At 27.5% G+C, this 19,483-nt stretch overlaps 1 protein-coding gene across 2 annotated transcripts in view; it reads right to left on the bottom strand.

The window, feature by feature from the left end:
- LOC107444247 (uncharacterized) overlaps window positions 1–19,483 on the bottom strand; it is a 175,039-nt gene that overhangs the window by 30,929 nt on the left and 124,627 nt on the right. Inside the window, exons 6-9 of one of the 2 annotated variants that reach the window (XM_071177753.2) lie at window positions 18,382–18,502; window positions 14,951–15,057; window positions 3,271–3,412; window positions 260–301 (exon numbers count right to left, since the gene is read on the bottom strand). In XM_071177753.2, coding sequence (XP_071033854.1) covers window positions 260–301; window positions 3,271–3,412; window positions 14,951–15,057; window positions 18,382–18,502 — 412 coding nt within the window. Of the gene's footprint in view, window positions 1–259; window positions 302–3,270; window positions 3,413–13,317; window positions 13,425–14,950; window positions 15,058–18,381; window positions 18,503–19,483 lie in introns of both variants that reach the window. The other variant, XM_087157611.1, reaches the window with a different exon arrangement.

Raw genomic sequence — 19,483 nt, 5'->3', positions numbered from 1 at the left:
ATAATAAGTATTAAATATTATGATGATTTAATTCTATAATTAGCCCACCTAAAAAAGAAATAATGAGAAATAATAATTCTATCTAAATATTTTAAAATTTTGACTTCTAAATTTATTTATTTTTACCAAAACCAAATCCTAGAAGTTTTAGTCTGATGATTAATGATAACAAAGATAATTGTCTTATAATAAAGATAATTGTCTTATGATAATAAAGATAATTGTCTTATGATAATAAAGAATGATTAATATTACTTACCACACTCGTACTTTGATGCGATCGGAAGAATTGTGGCACTCGCTAAAAACAAAAAATGAAAATAAGTTTGAATTTCAAAGAAAGAATTTTTTTTTAAAAGTCTGAAGTATTATAATAACAAAACAAATTGAAATTTCCTGAAAATTGAAAGAATTTTGTGGATTTAATAATTGTAAAATTGTTTATATTCATTTTTAATTTTTTTTAAATTTATGTTATATTTTTTGAACATATTTTAAAAAGACAACATTATCGTTTGATTTTAATTTAAATTCCAAACAAAATCTTTCTTTTTTAAAAAAGAGTTTTTCTATTATGATATTTTTACATAACTTAATTACCCCGAGTTAAAAAACGCTTGAAAGTTTTATAAAAAATAGAAGGAAACATGATGGTTATCTGCGTTTATCTTAAGAAACCTGGGATTTTCCGCAAAAATTTTAAATATTATTTATAAAACTCATCACCAGGTGGCGCAGCTAATTAAAAAAAATTCGAAAGATTTTGAAAATGACCACCATTTGCATTTACTACATGGAGCAGTCTGAGGAAAAAATTAACTGACCGACATTCAAATATTTCAGTTGGAATGGTCTGACAATCAGCGGAGAATATTAATTTATAAATTCTTCAGACAGCCGCACCTTCATTATATGAACTGTGGAACTAATTTAAAACGTAGAAGAAATTCTTTTATTTCTTAAGCAGAATGCAAGAAATTGAACTTTTCTATTTCATTCCATTCCTTAAAAAAATTGTTTCTTTTTATACCACCGATGAATATTTCATGCCATATGTCCTCATGTGTCAATTTTAGTTTAAGGTTATGTAGACTAAGGTCACGTTGAGTAAGTCATTCTCTGTAGTCGCTATATTTTATTTATCTTTATACTTGGCATAGTATTATTTGGTGCTGCAAAAGTTTTTCTTTTTAATAACTCTAGATGGCGCTTTATGTGTTTTTCTACTGTTTCTGTCTTGCATCTTTTTAATAAATAATATCTCGCCTTTCGTGGAGTCTTTCATTGAAAATGTGAAAACGATAAATTTTTCAAGCACGAGATTTTAAAAATTCAACATTAGGAACAATTCGTTGAATTAAAACAAAAATCCCTCAAATACAACAACATATCGTCAGGAACAATTCTTCGTTCTAATCTTTTGTTCCATGATAACATATAAAATATAGAACTTTATGAGGAATAAATAATTTTGCTGCAATAATTTATAAAATTTTAAAGCCTAATTCGCAAAATTCTAAAAAAGAATTCTAAGTTTGTGTATACATACTTTTATATAAAGAGAAAGGTTCTGACTAAATTAATTATTTAAAAAATTTATGATTCCGAGTCGTAAAAACAGCAAAAATTATACACATTGTGAAATTTAAAAGGATCTTATAAAGCACGGAAGACAAACATAAAAAGAGAAATAATTTATTTTTGCATTCATATACAAAGAATTCTTCTAAATGGTTTCATATATTGTACTAAGTGAAAGATCTTGTTTTTTGGCAATGAGCCAATTGTTTTAACAAGGCTATAGGGATGAAGAGATGAGGTTCATTATCTTATTCTATGAAATATTTTCAGAAGGAAGACATAAAATATGTATATTGTCTAGATATATAGAAGAAGATATTAATTCTCTATGTTGCATGAAGGCTATAATTTTTTACTACTAATTCATTCCATAAATGTATTACATCTTTTATAAATATGCGTTAAAATATTTTAAGTGATCATGCAAAATGTTAATGGGCAATAAAAGTTTTTTTTTCAAACCAAGAGTTTAAAAATTTCATATGTTTTATTTTAAATCATATTTTATTGAAACCGTTTTGTTATACACATAAAAATATAATAAGCTACTTAAATCTTGCGAAATTTTTTATTTTATAGGGTATTTTAATCTTAAAAGCAATATAACTATCTTTTAAGATTACAATACCAATAAAACAGCTTTATTATCTGAGAAAAGTTAACGAATTAATTTTTTTTTGAAAAAAAAGTATTTATATGAAATTATATTTTAACTATCTTTCACGGTAAAAAATATATATACATATTTAAAATCCAAATAAAACACTTAATTGACTATTGTGATTCAAACCTAATGCTTATAAATTTTCTCCGAATGAAAAATTTATAGATATTGACCTAATCCTAGATTTTATGAATGCAATAACTATAATATAAATAAAGAAAAGTTAATTGGTGTTTATAATTGCTGAATATTTTTAAAAATCGTTTGACAGCAAACATATTTTTGATCTAAAGAACTGTCTTATTTTAATTTACGAAAAAAGACAATTATCTATCCAAAATTGAAGGTTGAAACTGAAAAAATTGGGTTTTAAATTTCTTAAAAACTATTTGACTGCAAACTTATTTTTGATCAAAAGAACTATCTCATTTTATTTATGAAACAAAACAATTATCAATGTCAAATGCTAGTTAAGTAAAGGTAAAAATTTAAAAAAGTTGGGGTTTCGAATTTTTTAAAAAAAACTGTTTGATTGTAAACATATTTTTGATCAAAAGAACGATCTCATTGAAAATATGATTTATTTTTTCGCATTGCTTATAAACTCACAAAATATGTTTAAATTTAGTTAAGTTTCAAGGAACTCTAATGCTGTTCTCTGTTCAGAGCTTTTAAATGCATTATTTTAACGCAACTACTTATACCCTGAGATTAGTGTTCTATTATTTAAAAACTTTAAATACCCTTTTAAAAAAAAGTTATTTCTTTGAGATTAAGTTGATTGATTCAGTTGAGTTTTGGTGATCTCAATGTACTTATATCGCGATATTTTTATTTTTTTTCCTCATTTAAAATATGGCCAACCGAAAAAACTATAGAAAAAAACTAAACATTGTCGTTTAATCATTGTATCGCTTAAGAACGCTTATAAAAGCATCAAAATAACTTTCGTTACTAATAAACAAAGATAAAATTGTTTCTGAAACACAAAGCTAATGAATTGTAAGATGATAATAAGAACTTACAAATAGAATTTTTCATTCCATACGGGATTGAGGTCCTGGGGCATTGTGCGTGTGCGTTTCTTCGTCTTGCCCACTTGCACCGTCACGTATGGATCACTGGTCCCGCTTTTGTCTTTGGCTATCAGACCTTGCGCGCATATCACTGTTGTACAAAACATATATATCAGTCATAATATGCAACAATTAATAGCAGAAAACATGTATATCAGTCATAATATGCAACAATTATTAGTAGAAAACATATATAACTATATGTTTTCTACTAATATAACTATCTTTTTTTATATCAGTCATAATATGCAACAATTATTAGTAGAAAACATATATATCAGTCATAATATGCAACAATTTTTAGTGAGTGGATAGTTAAAGTAATTTTGAAATTGCATATTTATTTTTGGATGGTCAGAAAAGTCATGATGCATTTTTTCTTAAACAGTCAATATTGGAATACGAATCAATCTGATAGTTGCAATCAGAAATCGTGCAATCAGAATTCCTACATCGTTAATGTAGGAATTATGTGCTAGTGGCACAACGCTAGATTGCGCACCAGTTTTATTACTTGGAAAAAATATCTGAATTTGGAAGTCTTGCCTTACTTTTTATTTCTTTCCCAATTTTTTGTTGTTGTTAGATAAAACCTTCAGTTTAGACGAAGCTGCAAATCACTGATAAGTACAGGTTCATCTATAAAAGCGGAGTTTTGCACTTCTATGCTCAAAGAATATGGGACAAAATGAGTACTGCATCATCGGCTGTGTTTTGTTTCCGTATATACACTTTATGAAACAGGGGAAAAAATGGCGTCATGACTTTTACAACCAACAAATTTTTCCATAATCTAAGTTTTTTTTTAACATTATAAAACCTAATTATAAAAATGGAAATGTTTATAAAACTTAATGGGAATAAAACGTAAACCATCTAAATAAAAATAATGAAAGTGATTAATTTAAAAAGTGTGAAAATTAGAATATTATGAGATGCCATTAATATTTTAATTTTGAAAATATATGTAGATGATATAACATGAATAAAACATAAGGAATTTAAATGATAGGGGGAATTGAAAAAAATGTTTTTTAATTAAAAATAATTCATTTTCACGTTTAAATTTTGTCACTGCGTCTTTTATAAATATACAATAAAATAACGATTCTCATATTTTGCTCTCAGCTATTTTAAATTAAATTTCAGATAAATACATAATTAATCTCCAATTAGCTTTAATTTTGAATACTATTTAACGAATACACTACTTAATAGATATCTAAGGATAAAGTGCAATGGAAACGAAATTTTGGCACACAGTAAATGCATTCGAAAAATTTTTCTGACAATATTACTAGCAAACTTTAAAAGATCATAACGTCAGTGAGCTTTTTATCGTGGACATAGCAAGAAATGCGTGTTTAAGAAAATGGACACAACAGGAAATGCGTGATTAAGTAAACGGACGTATCTTGTGAAATGCGCGTTTAAGAAAATGGACTCAATTCTAAATGCCCGTTTAAGAAAATGGACGCAATTCTAAATGTGCGTTTAAGAAAATGGACGCAATTAAAAATGTGCGTTTAAGAAAATGGACACAATTCGAGTTACGCCCTTAAGAAAATGTACACAACTGGAAATTCGTGATTAAGAAAATGAAATCATTTGATTCTTTTTTTTAAAATTGCTCTTATGAAAATAGTATTTTTTTTAAAGAATAAACTAATGGATCTAAATAAATATGAAATGTTTTGGCGTACATTTGTGTACACAGTACAATTTTTTAAAATAAACTTAAAAAAAAGATTATAAAATTTAACAATTCCTTTTACAAGGTTGTTACGGGTCTTATAGATATGTAATAGTGATAATAAATTGACGTGGTACGAATTTAGGTTTCTTAAAACCACTTTAACGTTTATTGTACTGAATACGAAGAAATGCCTGAGAATTTACATCTGTAATATACCCGACTAAGAAGCCCGGGCAGCTAATTTACAATTCAGCGATCTTTAACGACTCGTTCTCTTTTACAGAGATTTTTCATTTAGTTGTAGTTGGTCGCAATTATAATGTAAACCTTTATTTCTTTCAAAATTTGTAATCAGAACTGAAAAAAAGTCAAGAATCAGGTTTTTTTTATTGAAGAAAATGTCATATTTTATTTTATAATCGTCGTTGAACAGCTGACCCAATTTTTTGGGGTTACGACTACTTATGTTCATCTCCGTAGCCTCGTAATTTTGAATTTTTTAAATACACATTTCAGCTCTGCCCCGAATAAAAAGTTCAATGACTACAATTATAACTTTTAGAAATATTTCTAATCGTTGTAATATGAAATTTTTATGAATCATGTGAAGCAAGAAAAATATAATTTTTTTCAAAATAACAGTCGTACTCATATCTCCTCACGGCAGCCTAGAATACACTGTTAAAATTTTCATTCCAAAATTATGGTAAAATAACTGGCAGCTGTCTGTCCATCCGATTAAGCGTAAAGTTTACGGTAAAGAACATTTTTTTTCTTTATGGTTTTGAAACCATTTACAGAAAATATAGTTATAAAACTATGAATACAAAACTATACGGTTTTTAACCAATTACAACTAGCATTTTTCAGAAACTTTAAAATTTTTTATTTAACTAGACATAGGAGCTCAGTTTTTCGTAAGCTAATGGGCATTGGATATTGCCGGACACTAGAAATTCTTCATGTGTTGAAGGGAATGGAGGAAATATTGTGGTGTCAATACTAGGACACGAACTCCTGTTCTGCCGGTCATTGACTGATAAGCCCGCTCGGCTATGCTATGTACGCAGTTGCAAAGAACGAAGTAGCTTCATTAGGTGGTTCTAGTTGGTTGAGATAAAATTCTGGTTGTTTAACCGTATTAGCTGAAAGCAGTTAATAAACAGTTTTTCTCAAACTTAACGGTTTGATTACCATTTTATTTATGGGTATTTGACTGTTTTGATTAAATATGGTAAAATAACCATTCAATAAATTGTTATCTAACCATTTTTTCCGAGAAATTTCTAACAGTGTATAAGGCCTCCGTCTTGGTTTTCCACTTCACTCCAATAGAGGTCAACAGTTTAAACTCAGCTCATTTGCTGACATTTTTCAATTCATTATTGATTGTCTTGCGTCAAATTGTTTTTTTTTTCTTCTTTTTTTTTCCCTTTCCTTGGGGATTTCAATCAAACACCTGTTTTATTCTTCCGTTTTTCTCAACAGATATCCAATCCATTGTTACTTTCTTTTCCGAATTTCTCGTTCTATTGCAATTTTCCTCTTTTTTGTTGAATAAAGGTGATTTTGTTTTTGTTTGGGATGCTAATAGTCATATTTGACGGCCGATATACAAATTTTGAATACTGTATTCACTTGGCTTACTTTTTTATTCGTATTTTAAAAGTGAATTAATTGTTTTCGAGTAAAACAATTTTTTTTAAAAGTGCGGGTGTTTGATAAGTAAACAAGCTTATACTACCTTTAGTTATGATCTTTTAAAATGTTACAGGAGTTTCGTTATGTCAAGTTTACCAAGATAACAGTGTACATTAAAAGAAGAACCAAATTTTAACAAACATTAATTTCTCCCAGTTTTTGCAATTTGTGCAAAATTTATATGAGAATAAAGTAAGACTTCTAAAAGTTGTAACTATGATCTTTCAAAATGTGCATTAGTTTTGCTACATAAAATTTAAAAGGGTTATAATAGTAATTTGAAATAAAAAAAAAATCAATTATTTTAAAGCTAGTACACATTTGAAAAATTCCTAATGTCACGAAACAAACTTAAATTAAAGAGTATGGTCAGAAATATTAGGAATAAAAATTAGCCGTTTAAACGAGAGAAAAAAGTAACAGGGCAATTGCAGTGACCAGATACTCTTTTCTATTGATTTACATTTTTTATTGATTTTTCGATTGATTGATTGATTTACACCAAAGATGGTGTAAAGCTTTTTCGAGGAGTGTATTTAAACAAGGTTTTGTAACAAGTCACACTTAAAAATTTCTCTAAATAAAATGTCTCAATAAAAACCGTAATTTTCAAGTAGGCAATAAATTATATTTGTACCAACCAAGTGGAAAATTCAAAAACTGGCAAAACACCAAACTGGAAACAATATTACGAAATAGTTTGATGAAAAAACGACATCCTTGTAAATAGTGGGAGAAATCGCTTTACTGATCAAAACCCTTAATACATAACATTCAAATAATTTTTTTAACTCTTTTATAAAAAATAGTAGTTTTTGTTATACTTTAGTATTGTGATTGTTCAAGATTTACGAACAACGTCTGAAAATCATAAAAGCTTATGGTTAAATAAAATATGGTTTTACACTATTCTAATTTATAATTTTCTTGATTCATAGATAGTTTCTAGCTAGACTTAAATTTTTTATGAAAAAATAAAAGTGAGTTGCTTAAATAAATAATATCGATAAATTTAGATAAAATACAAATTGCAGTGATATCTGTGAAAGGAACAAAATTTAACAAAGTGAAATACATAACTATTCTAAATGTGCAAACAATAAATTATGCAAGCAATACAAAATGGAACATATATCATGCAATAAACATGCAATTAGGTACATTAGGGCACGACATGTATCATGCAAAAAGACAATAAATTATCATTATAATACATAATAAATTACATAACTTGAAATAGTTTTATAGTGTGTGCAAATGGAAGGATAAAAAATTCTGTTTTAAACATATTATTTCCATCAGTAAACGTACTTCATCATTAGTCAAAAATTTTGTGCTTCAATTTAATATGTTTTAATTTAAATATTCATTTATTGAAATTGAATATAAAACTAAATATAACGAGAGAATTATGAGACGTGATTACCCAAAATATTTTGGTAAAATAACCATATCAACACAACATCGATATCATTTAGCATTAAAAGAAAATAATTTAATACACTAATAATTATTTTGAAAAAATAAAACTGCTTAAAATACATACAATATTTAATAAATTTCTTTAGGCAAACTTTCATAAAATGTCTTTTGTGTAAGGTGTTTTGCGTAAAAAGTTTTTAAAAATAATTTAATATTCTGCTTTAAAATTGTTAGTATTCTTTTATATTGTTTCTACTTAAAACTTAGTAAATAATTAAAGTAAATAAATACGTTTATTTTAATTTCATAGTCGATAATGAAAACCTTATAAGAATTTTAATTAAAAGTACATTTATTTTAAATAAAACAAGATTGTTTTATATCTTTGGGTACTTCAAAGTTTTAATGAAGCACAAAGAAAGCTATTTATAAAAAAGGTAACTTGTTTCTGTAAAACATAAACATTGTAAAATTAAAATATTATGATTGAGCCTTTTTAAATTAGAAAATTTCAGGGTTTTCTTTACATAAAAGTAATTAAAAGTTTTCTACATTTCCATGAGTATGATATACATTTTTCCATAATTTTTTCTTACCAGAATACAAGTATTTTACGAAAAAGACACAGCACAAAAAACATTCAGTTTAAAATGTTTATTTCAAAGATATAAATTCAAAAGACTTGTAATTAATAAAACTAAATTTCAATAATTCACAAAGCCTTAAAAACATAAATTTACTGTTTTTAGATACATTTAAGTAACAATACAGAATTTATATAAAATCTCAATATACTAAAAATAGATACATAAGGCAGAATTCTAGAACTAAATATTACCTTCTCGTTTGTAAAGTTAAACTACAATATGTTTACACTACAATTAAAAAATAAACTACAATATGTTTACACTACAATTAAAAAATAAAAAAACAGAATGTAACAAAATTTAAAAAAATATTATATGCTTGTCATTTTTTGAAAACTATTACAAGTTGATTGCTTTTTCGGAAATTTTTTTAAATTACTTTTTAAAGTTTAGAGATTACTTGTAAGACAGTAAAAAGAATATCCTATGTAGTAAGTGAGTAAAAAAAATAAATGAAATAAATAAAATAAATTTCTTCAATATGATGCGGCACATAGAGCATCATATTGAAGAAATAGATCAGAGCTTCGAGTAATTTTATACTTTCCATTTAGTAAGTATTAAGCCGTTGTGAGGGGCTGGGGCTCTATCTCTGGTGAGGACTTGAAACCTACTATAATCGAATTAAGAGGTCACAGTACCCTTGCAACTATTTTTTTTAAATAAAGGTATAATCATTCATTTTCTGGATGCTTTACATTCTCATTTAACTTATAATCAATAATTTATGTTCAAAAAATAATTGAACTGTTAAATTTTTTTTTAAATTTTAAAAATTATTGAAACAATTCAAAATTTTTAAGAATTTTTTATTTAAACATATTTTGAAATGTTTTTTCTTAGTGCTTACAATATTCATTTTAATTCATTTTAATGTTGTGCATTCATTTGTTGATATATCAATTAATAAGTGTATTATACTTAAGATAAAAAAGTTTACTTCAAAGATTTATCTCAAATAGAAAAAATTCCTTAGGGATTTAATTAAGATTAAAACACAGAATTATCATCAATGAGAAAAAGCACTTTAAAGTCTGTCTGCTGAGCAAGTTTCTGTATTAGGGCAATCTAAAATCATTCATAACTTTTTTAAAAATGTAGATAGGGAAATGATTTTTTTCCAGTGCATTTGCAATAGTTTGAAGTTTTATTATAAGCAATAAAATTGTTTTCCGATATTTTGGTCATTTTTTGGGTACTGTGAACCCTTGAATTAACAAATAACATTTCTTAGTTTCTCTTAACGAAAATATTGTTTGGCTAATAACAAGCATATTATATTTTATCTAAAACTAATCCATACTATAGTATATATCGATTTATATCATGAATCTAATCTGAGAGACAGTCTATTTTGCAGCTAAGACTGAATCTATGGAAGAAAATGAAAGTCAAAAGAAATGCAGCTAAGCTAGGCCCAACGCAACCAGGTATGAAATGTCTCAACCACCAATTCCATTACAAGCTATCTCTTATCCCTTTCTATAACATATAATAATAATAAGAAAGTTTTCCACAATTCCTAAGGGAAGATTCCATTTAGTAGTAGTTACACTGTCTGAAGTATCACTGTGTATGGAGAATCATTATTTGTGATGATTTATAGAAGAAGTCTTTGCAGATAAACTTATTGAAGGACCGAGACGATTACTAGTAACTATGAGAACAAAAAGGGTACTTCTGCGTCACCTAATATTTTTGAATGAATCTAACCTGAATTTGCTTTACGTGAAGAGGTTTTATCCATGATAATCACGATTTTGATGTGGAAAAAAAATGACGAATGAAACTATAATCGATCTAGCACCGAAAATATATTGACAGACATTTAACATTTAAGCTCATCAAACATTTAAGCTAAAAATTTAGTTTTATATAATTTTCTTGACTGAAGAAAATAGGTATTTCTCTGACCGCTTTCTCCGAAATCTTGCAACCATTAAGGGGTTAATGTGTTTACTACTTTGACATTATTATAGACAAGAATTCTATAAATACATATGAAGGGCAGTAATTACAAAACATTCTGTACTTTTGTAGTTTTAATTACAATAAAAATTACAATATTTTCACTTATTTATTTCCATCAAGAATTATAGACGTTGGATTGTTATATAACAAAAATTTCTTGCATCAGAAATGGATTTTATAAGCATTAAAGAGTTTTTCATTTTTTTTAAATCCCAGAATTTAGAGTTTATTGCAATACCAACGATAGAATATTTAATTACGAGGTAAAATAGGTAAAATAGATTTCAAACTAAGGAATTTAATTGAAAAAAAAGTTATTTTAGTTTAAAACATATAAAATTTTGACTTCCTCAAATAGCCAGTCAAAAGCAACTGTTATTACAAATAAAATGTTTTCAGATAAGAAAAATTGTTTGTCAGAAGCAAAGAAAAAGTTTCTTTTTGTTCCTATAGCTGTGATAAATTCGGCTATTATCAAACTTTCTGCTCGACTAATTGCATTTCTGATTTTTATAAATGTCTAGTTCCATTACATCATATTTTGTTTATCATGCGAATCAATAAGTAACAGTGTTAGAATTTATCTCCACTGACATTACATCCGAATCAATTTTCATCCTTTTTAGCGGTGTGTCAGCAATTTAACTTGACTATGATTATTTTTTTGGTTCAATTAAAGGCAACTTTATATAATTGCACTTCATAAGTTAATTTTTTAAATAAAAGATGAAATAATTATTTTTTGATTTTGTGAACTAGTTTTTTGCGGAGAAACCGAAAATGTTTTAGAGTGAAAAATGGTTTGAAGAAATAAAATTATTTAACTCATTTCCAAGAAAAAAACCCACATAAATTTGGTAATATATATTCTGTAATATTTCTTTCTATGTTAACCTAATTAGCATTTGGGAAATGTTTTTTTCAAAAAATTATGATTTAAGAACAATGGCGTTAACCTTTTACTTACGGCGCTTAGCATATTGAAGCCATTCTGGTCCACTTATTGTACCAGCCGCAAGCAAAAAGTTCATATTTATTTAAAATTAAAAGTTAAAATAATGAAGGGGCTTGGAATTGCAAAAATTGCAACGTTTTTTCTGATTTCTTTTTCGTCCCATGTTAATTAGAATCGCGTTAACTTTAACTTTAGACAAATGACTTATTCCTTTTAAATTTAGTCAATTCCTCTTGTTTTAGTAATTTTTCTAATTCTTCATGATCACTAACAGTAACATTGAATAATTATTTTAGTTTCAAAGTATGGAACATTTAACAACGAACTCTGTGTTGAAATGGCGACATTACAAAGGAGTTTTTTCTTACAGAACTGTAATTATCTTAATAAAAGACACTAAAACATGTTTTCCAATTTCGAAAACTTGTGTGCATCGGACGCAGTCAATTGTTAAACATTTTATGGAGGATTTCTAGCATTATTCATATAATGTTTTAAGTGATAGCTATCATTAGGTATTGCAGTAAGTGATGCACTTCTTATTTTATTATAACCGTCTTTGTACGACTCAATTTTGAGTTCTACCAATGTTCAACTAACTCAGTAGTCTTGTAATTTTGAATCCAATCCAGAAGACAAGGGATCTCCTGGATCAAGTACGGGGAGAAATTGCCTTCATGGAAGAATTTTTGATGAAATTAACCCATCTTTGCTTTACAAGGAGAGGAAAACCACAAAAAACTCCAACGGTTAGCCTGATGGCCTAAGTCATGGTCTGTATACCACTGAGAATATTTTACATATTTTACGTTAGCACTGTGGCTAGTGTGAGCTATGTGTAGAATTCGTGCCGACCAGCCATTACTGGGATTCCAGCCTAGACCACCTCAATTGGTGGCAAGGGTGGCATGGCTCAGTGAGTGATGCTTGTTCTCGGTGCAATCTCAAGAGATAAAAAAAGTTTTATATTGAAATAATGCTTCAACCGTGTATTTTGATTACTATCCGCTAACTCCACATCACTTCTAGAATTTATAAAAAAAGATAAATGTCAAAATATTTTATTTTCATTTCATTTTTTATCCTATCGCCCATGTTTTCGCTTTGTGGATATATTGCATGGCTTCTACTTGTGCAAATCAAATGGTCAATGACACTTTTATATTTTACATTTAACGGTAAAATGCCACTCATACTTGACATTTTTAATGATTTCATTTGTGTTTCTAAGAAAATATCTATCCTAAATAGAATTTTTTTTACCATGAATTAAGAAGAGCATTTCCTAATGGGGAATATTTCAATTCAAATCTAAACCTAATACTTCACTTCGTTGATCTTAAAATAATATTTAAAAAAAGTACTAGAGTTCATCAGAGTTCACCCCATTAGTATTAGAATCAGTCATTTGACGGATTGAGTTATTTAGTCATTTAGATGAAATTAACTAGTTATTTGGATGTTATTAGATGAGATTGTATATATAGTTATTTAGATGAAATTGAGTGTTGAGACACACCATAGAATGAAAATAGAAGAAAAAATTCCCAAGTTGAAGAAGAAAAGAGCCTATGTGTGTGCAAGTGGAAGGAGCTCTTTACTACCTGTGATGGCTATCTTGGCTGACCACTTGCTGGTCCCCTCCATTATTTGAGCCTCGCCCTGCTGCAGAGCGTCGATATGAGTGTCGGGGTCAATGGTAAAGGTCATCCTGAAAATCACAGTTCATCAGAATTGCCATACCTCGCATTTTGCACTTTCTCTTCTCAAGAATAGCAATAGAGCTATTGTCACTTATACACCTTTGTTCCCCACCGTTCTGTATTTCATTTCCTTAGTTCATACACATAACCTTGTATCACTCTCTATGAAATTCGTGAACCTTAAGATATTTTCCTTAGTTTTGTTCCAGCGATAAATAATACTTTTTCGTAAACGGAAGTGAACGGATTCGTATGCAGATTTGATTCTCAAATCACCACCTTTATACCCAAATATTACTTGAATGAGACTTGTGTTGTAGAAGTAGCAAAAGTGAAATCTTAGGGAATTCCAACGAACTAATGTCAACATTAATATTGCAGATGTAAAGTAATTTTTTTTGTAAGATAAGGTAAGAAAACGGTATCAATGATTTCTTGCCGTCGAAATTGCTAAAAGGAGGAAGCTTGATTGATTGATTGAATGTAGGGTTTAGTGGCACAAAGTCCAAATGAGGACATGCTGCGCCAGACAATACGGTAAAAAGGAGGAAGCAATAACTATTGCGGAGAGGTAGAAACTAAAACTTTGAGGCTAATTTTAATTGACTTAAACCTAGCTCCAACTTGCGACTGTGTTAATTTACAAACTTAGTTTTCTTATTAACTATGCACTTGTGGATCACACTATGCAGTTAAAACGTCGCTTATAACTCTGGTTGCAGAGCTGGGAGTAGTGAGTTTGATCCTGATGATTGACAAACCAACAAAGGGTGTATAACAGCAAGGCGCACGTCAAATCTGTGACGTCAAATCTGTGCATGTGCACGTCAAATCTGACTGAAAGTCTTCTCTTTGGTTGTGGAGTGTAAGTATGCATCGTTTGACCAGGGTCAAAATTACGTGGCATTCCTACCATGGCCGTTTAAGGATAGAGGTCTAAAAATGGAACTAGATATTTGGTCATGGTTGGGTGGTGTGTGTGGTTCACACTATTGAGGTGATTATTACTCGATTTTCGATAAGAATTATGAAATTATATGACAAAGATGGTGATTCAAGAAAACTCTGCATACGGAATTTTTTTTTACTTATTATTTTCGTCAAAAGTTTAAAAATACGATCATACGTTTTGTAATAGAGCAGTTTCATACCGTTTACTTATGAATTACCGCTACTGTTACTGTTTACTGATTACATACCGCTTACTGTTTGTTTAACCCATAGCTCTAGCTACAATAAATTTTATATAACGGTATATACTCTTTTTTTTAATAATTATTTTTCCTTCTGAAACGTGAATGGATACTGACGAATCAAAATACGAAATATGGCAATCAGTTAGTGATACAAACAACAAGAACAACAGTGAGACACGGATACAACATCAAGAAATATATATATACGGAGCATGCCACTTCAACAAACACAACACGATACATTCATTCATATTCACACAAACACCATGGTATATGGAAAGTTAGCACATAGACAGGCCAAAGCAATGGACAGTGTTGGGTGGTCAGTAGTGACCTACCGGTGATGGCGATTTTGGCTGACCATTTGGAAGTGCCATCCAGAACACTCTGCTTCACGGCTTTCATGTGCCCCGCGTGAAGCGATGTTTCAACCGAAAATATGCCCCTAATATTGAAAATAATGTTTATAAAAGAACATTGCTTCTTATCTGGACATACCTCTAGTACCTTAAGCATTGTTGTTATTTAGGTCCAAATGAAAGTTTGAGTGCAGTTAAGGAAAAAATAATCAAATTGCGATACAATCCTGTTTATAACTCAGGGTATTTGAACGAAATGCGATGAGTTAATCCAGAAAAGTTCGAATGATATTTGATAAGTTGTTAATATCTTCGGTATATTCTCTAACCGATATTTATTATCGACAAAATGTTAAGTGTCTGCACATAAAAGTGTTAGATGTTTATCATTGAGTATAGTTTTTAAAAACTCTGATAATTATTGCCAAAAGCATAACTGAGTCTATACTTTCAGAACAGATCTGTTAGCATTTTTACTTTTAGTATAGTTTTCAGCAGATTTTCAGTACAGTAATGTACGATACAGTTTTTCTGATAGAAAGTAACAAAGTTGCTATTTGTGTTATCACACAACAGATTAGAAAAAAAAGTTACGTTTGAGAACTTAGGAATGAATACATAAATTTGAAATAGGAAAATAATGAAGAAAATGAAAACTGTAATCTTTTGATTTAAATAAGGTTTTTCTGATTAATAGAAAATTTAGGATCAAGGTTAAAATTTACTTCGGCTGAGCAAGCAAAAACTTAGTTGCATAGTGTAAAAAAGTTACGCGAATTTATAATTTTTGAATCCACATTCTGAGAAAAAAAATAATATTTCGCATTACACAGGTACTTTTTTACACTTCAATAGCTGTTTTAAAGAAATAGAAAATGCTTTTAGAGATAAATGCACAAGCTTGAGGTAAAGACTAACAAACTTTTTTCATCAGTAAACAGCTGAACATTTGCTGCCAACAATAATACTTGAATAATCTTATAAAGCTAACTAATTCGAAATGGCAGCAAAAAGCTGCATATTTGTTGATAACAATAATACTTTAGCAATCTTATAACTCTGACTAACCTTACACAGCACCAAAATGCTGCATATTTGTTGTCATTTGATATTCTTAATTGGCAAAAAATTGTTGCCTTTGATATTCTTAAAAAGCTGACTAACTCGAAAAAGCAACAAAGAGCTGCATATTTGTTATCAACAGTAATACTTAAATAATTTTATAAGTCCGTTTCTCTAAATTCAATTTTCAATTACTAATCCTAAAGTTTACTTATATACGAAAGGTTTTCATCAGCCAAATAATTAAAATTTAATCAATGATTAAGAAGGTGAGGTATATCCAGATGGTTAATTATGTATCGGTTAAAATAATCAATATTTGCCACATCATTTAATATGAAATTATGCATGAAAATAAAAAGTAGTAATTTAAATATAAATTAAAATTTTGTTTTATAAATAATTTATTGTACTATTTGCTTAGTGAGCAAATTAATATCAATTATTTTTATTTTACCAAAACACATAAACAATACACATAGAAAGAGAACATCAATATTTTTAAAATAAAACATATATTTAGTCAATCTAAATACAATGTTGCATAATTTACAAAATTTTAGCAATAACTTTCTTTTAACTGTATTTACTACGCTAAATAAATAAATTATTTTTACTTTGAACGTTGAAATAATTTATTTATTATCAATCAGAATGTTGAATAGTTAAAATGAATTTATAGTTAAGATAATTTAACGACTTCTTTTGTTTCTGATTCTTTATCTCATTTTTTCTATTTTTTTTAAATTTTTATAGTTTTTTTAAAATAATTTTTTGTAAGAAAATATTTTTTTTGTAAGAAAGATAAAATGAAATAGTAGTGTAGTAGCACTATGCAGTAATACTTCATTTGAGTACAGGAAAATTAATACCGATAAAGCTGTAATCAAAATTTTTTTTGGCTTTTTCGTCATTGTCTAATAATAATGAAATGTAAACAGACTTTCCTCTGATAATGAATCTATAGAATATAAATTACAAAATTTTCAATCTGTATTGCAAGAAAGTTTTTTTAAAAAAGAGATGTTTTTTATTACTTTATAATTTAATAAAATGTAAATTCAAGATGTAGAAGAACTATCATTTATTTGAGAGAAATATTCAATTTTTAATTAAAACTAAAAAAAAAATATGTAAGGCGCCTTAAAATAATTAGATTCATAATAGTCCTGTGGCTGTAATCAGAATAAAGCCCTAAAAAGGAAACTAAAATTGTTTCTTCAGGCAAGATAAGTTTTTTTTGTTGAAAAATTAAGAAAACATATTTTCTTTCAAAAAATTAAATTTTAAGAATACATGCAGCCCGAGATTAATAAAGCCGGAGAATTCATTTTAATTAGCATTAAATAAAATCTTGAAAAATCCACGCTTGGTTAAATTTAATTATATATCTTGGCTTCTTTCTTAAGTATAATTATACAGTTATCACACTTTTTTGTGCATAAATGTAAACATAAGAAAATTGGAAAAAACAACCATGTCTTACAGTATTGGGCTTCGTTATTAATTAAGTAAATTATAATTTCTGTACACGGTCGGTCTTTTTTACTGATTTTCTTATTTTTGTAAATTAGATAGTCAAATATATTTCATTTCAGAATTTCTTTTTTTAAAAAAGAATATTGCTATCAAAGGAAGAATTAAATATATTACGTAACATATGATCTTAACTATATAGTAAAGCTAAAACTGTATTAAAATCACAATTGAAGTATACATTTATACCGACATTTATTAACATTTTTACCTTATATTAATTATAAGGTACATAATTTTCATCAGTGGCAACGATTAATATAATTGTTTTAATTAAATTGTGTAAATATTTTTAATCATATTTTTCATTAAAACTAAAAATAATTATGTGAAAATAAATCATGATCTTATCTTTATATGGTAAGACCTCGTACGCGCACTATATAATTTCAAGTACGTTTTTTCTTCCAGTATCAGCAAGCAAAAGAAACTTGGTACTAGAATACCTCGACAGTAGGGCAAAGATTTCCCATAGATTTTTTGTTTCTTATCAGTTATGCACTATCATTCTACGAAAATTGCTTTGAATTATTCTTGATTTTTTTATGAGCGTCTGATCTGGTAGGAACATTATCTTTTTCTTCTGTTACCCTTAAAATAACATGTAAAAATATTTAGTTTTAATATCTTAAATTAAGTGTAGGTGTGAGTTATCGCTTCATTCTTTCATTGCTTTCTCAAATTTTTTTTTTTCATTTCTTTCTCATTCTAATTGCTTTAGTGTTAGATTTTGAGTTAGTGATAAAATCTTTGGAGGAATTGTAAATTTTTGATTAATACTATGTTAAAAGGAGGAAAAAATATAAGCCTACCTGATAAGCTCAAAAATTTCTGGTTTGTCTCTTTCTCTTATCTTCATTCGTTCTTTCATGGCCATAATAATATTATTAGCTTTGTCGTCAGCCCCGTGCTTTGAGCTTTTCTCAGCAGCACCTATGATAATGCAGATTTTTATAGATTCAATGAAATTTATATTTAATTATATTGAAGACAGTATTTAATAGATAATAAAAAAGTATGTTTTTTAATGATAAGAAATATTAATAAAAAACTGTGTGATTATTTTCATAATTCAATAGATAAGTGTTATTCATTATTTTAATTTATTGATTATGATACGTGTAAATAGGTAATATAAAATATAAGTAATAAATGCACATTTCATTTTAAAGGGAAAAATAAAAGCAGATACTTTTATATTAGTTTGTATTATTAGTGATAGTATTAGAAGTTGTGAAAAAAATATAATGTAGTCAATTGTATATTATTGTATATTGTATATTAGTGAGATCATCGTAATTATTGCATATTAGTGAGAGATATATTATTGTAATTAGTGTATATTAATGAGAAAAATATAGTATTAAGCATAATAATTTATGTGCTGATTAGCACAAATGTGCAATTCATAAATAATGATTTACATCGATGCGCATTGATAAATATGGTTGCTAAAATTTCGAATAAAAAAAAGAAAGAAATTTGAAAAATTTTGTAAATTGTAATTTTTTAGTATTAAATATTGTATTTTCAAATATTTCCAATCAAAGTATTTATTGATTTCACATAGAAATCAATATATTTGCGAACATTCAGTACATTCACTGTGTCAAGATTCGTGTAGAAAATGTTTACATACATTTTTCTATTAAAATACAGAAATTGAATATGTATTAAATGTAAAATTAATTAAGTTAAAAAAAATTAATTGAAATTTCAATTGCGGTCTACAACTCAGTTTTTATGAGTGCAAAAAATATCCGCAAATGTGCGAATGGAATAACAGTTATGGATTTCTGCTCTAAATAGGAAGTAATGCTCTAACTGACAATTCATAGTATTTTGCTAGAAACAAGGAGCTAATTTGCGCTATATATATTGTGGTTTAGTTTATTGTTTCAAGAATAAGCTGTA

The sequence above is a fragment of the Parasteatoda tepidariorum genome, chromosome 2 (assembly GCF_982258835.1).
Source record: "Parasteatoda tepidariorum strain Cologne lab strain chromosome 2, Ptep-v5.0, whole genome shotgun sequence".
Lineage (NCBI taxonomy): Eukaryota > Metazoa > Arthropoda > Arachnida > Araneae > Theridiidae > Parasteatoda > Parasteatoda tepidariorum.
The sequence above is the reverse complement of the archived record's forward strand: the minus strand, read 5'-3'. Positions and strand labels throughout refer to the sequence as shown.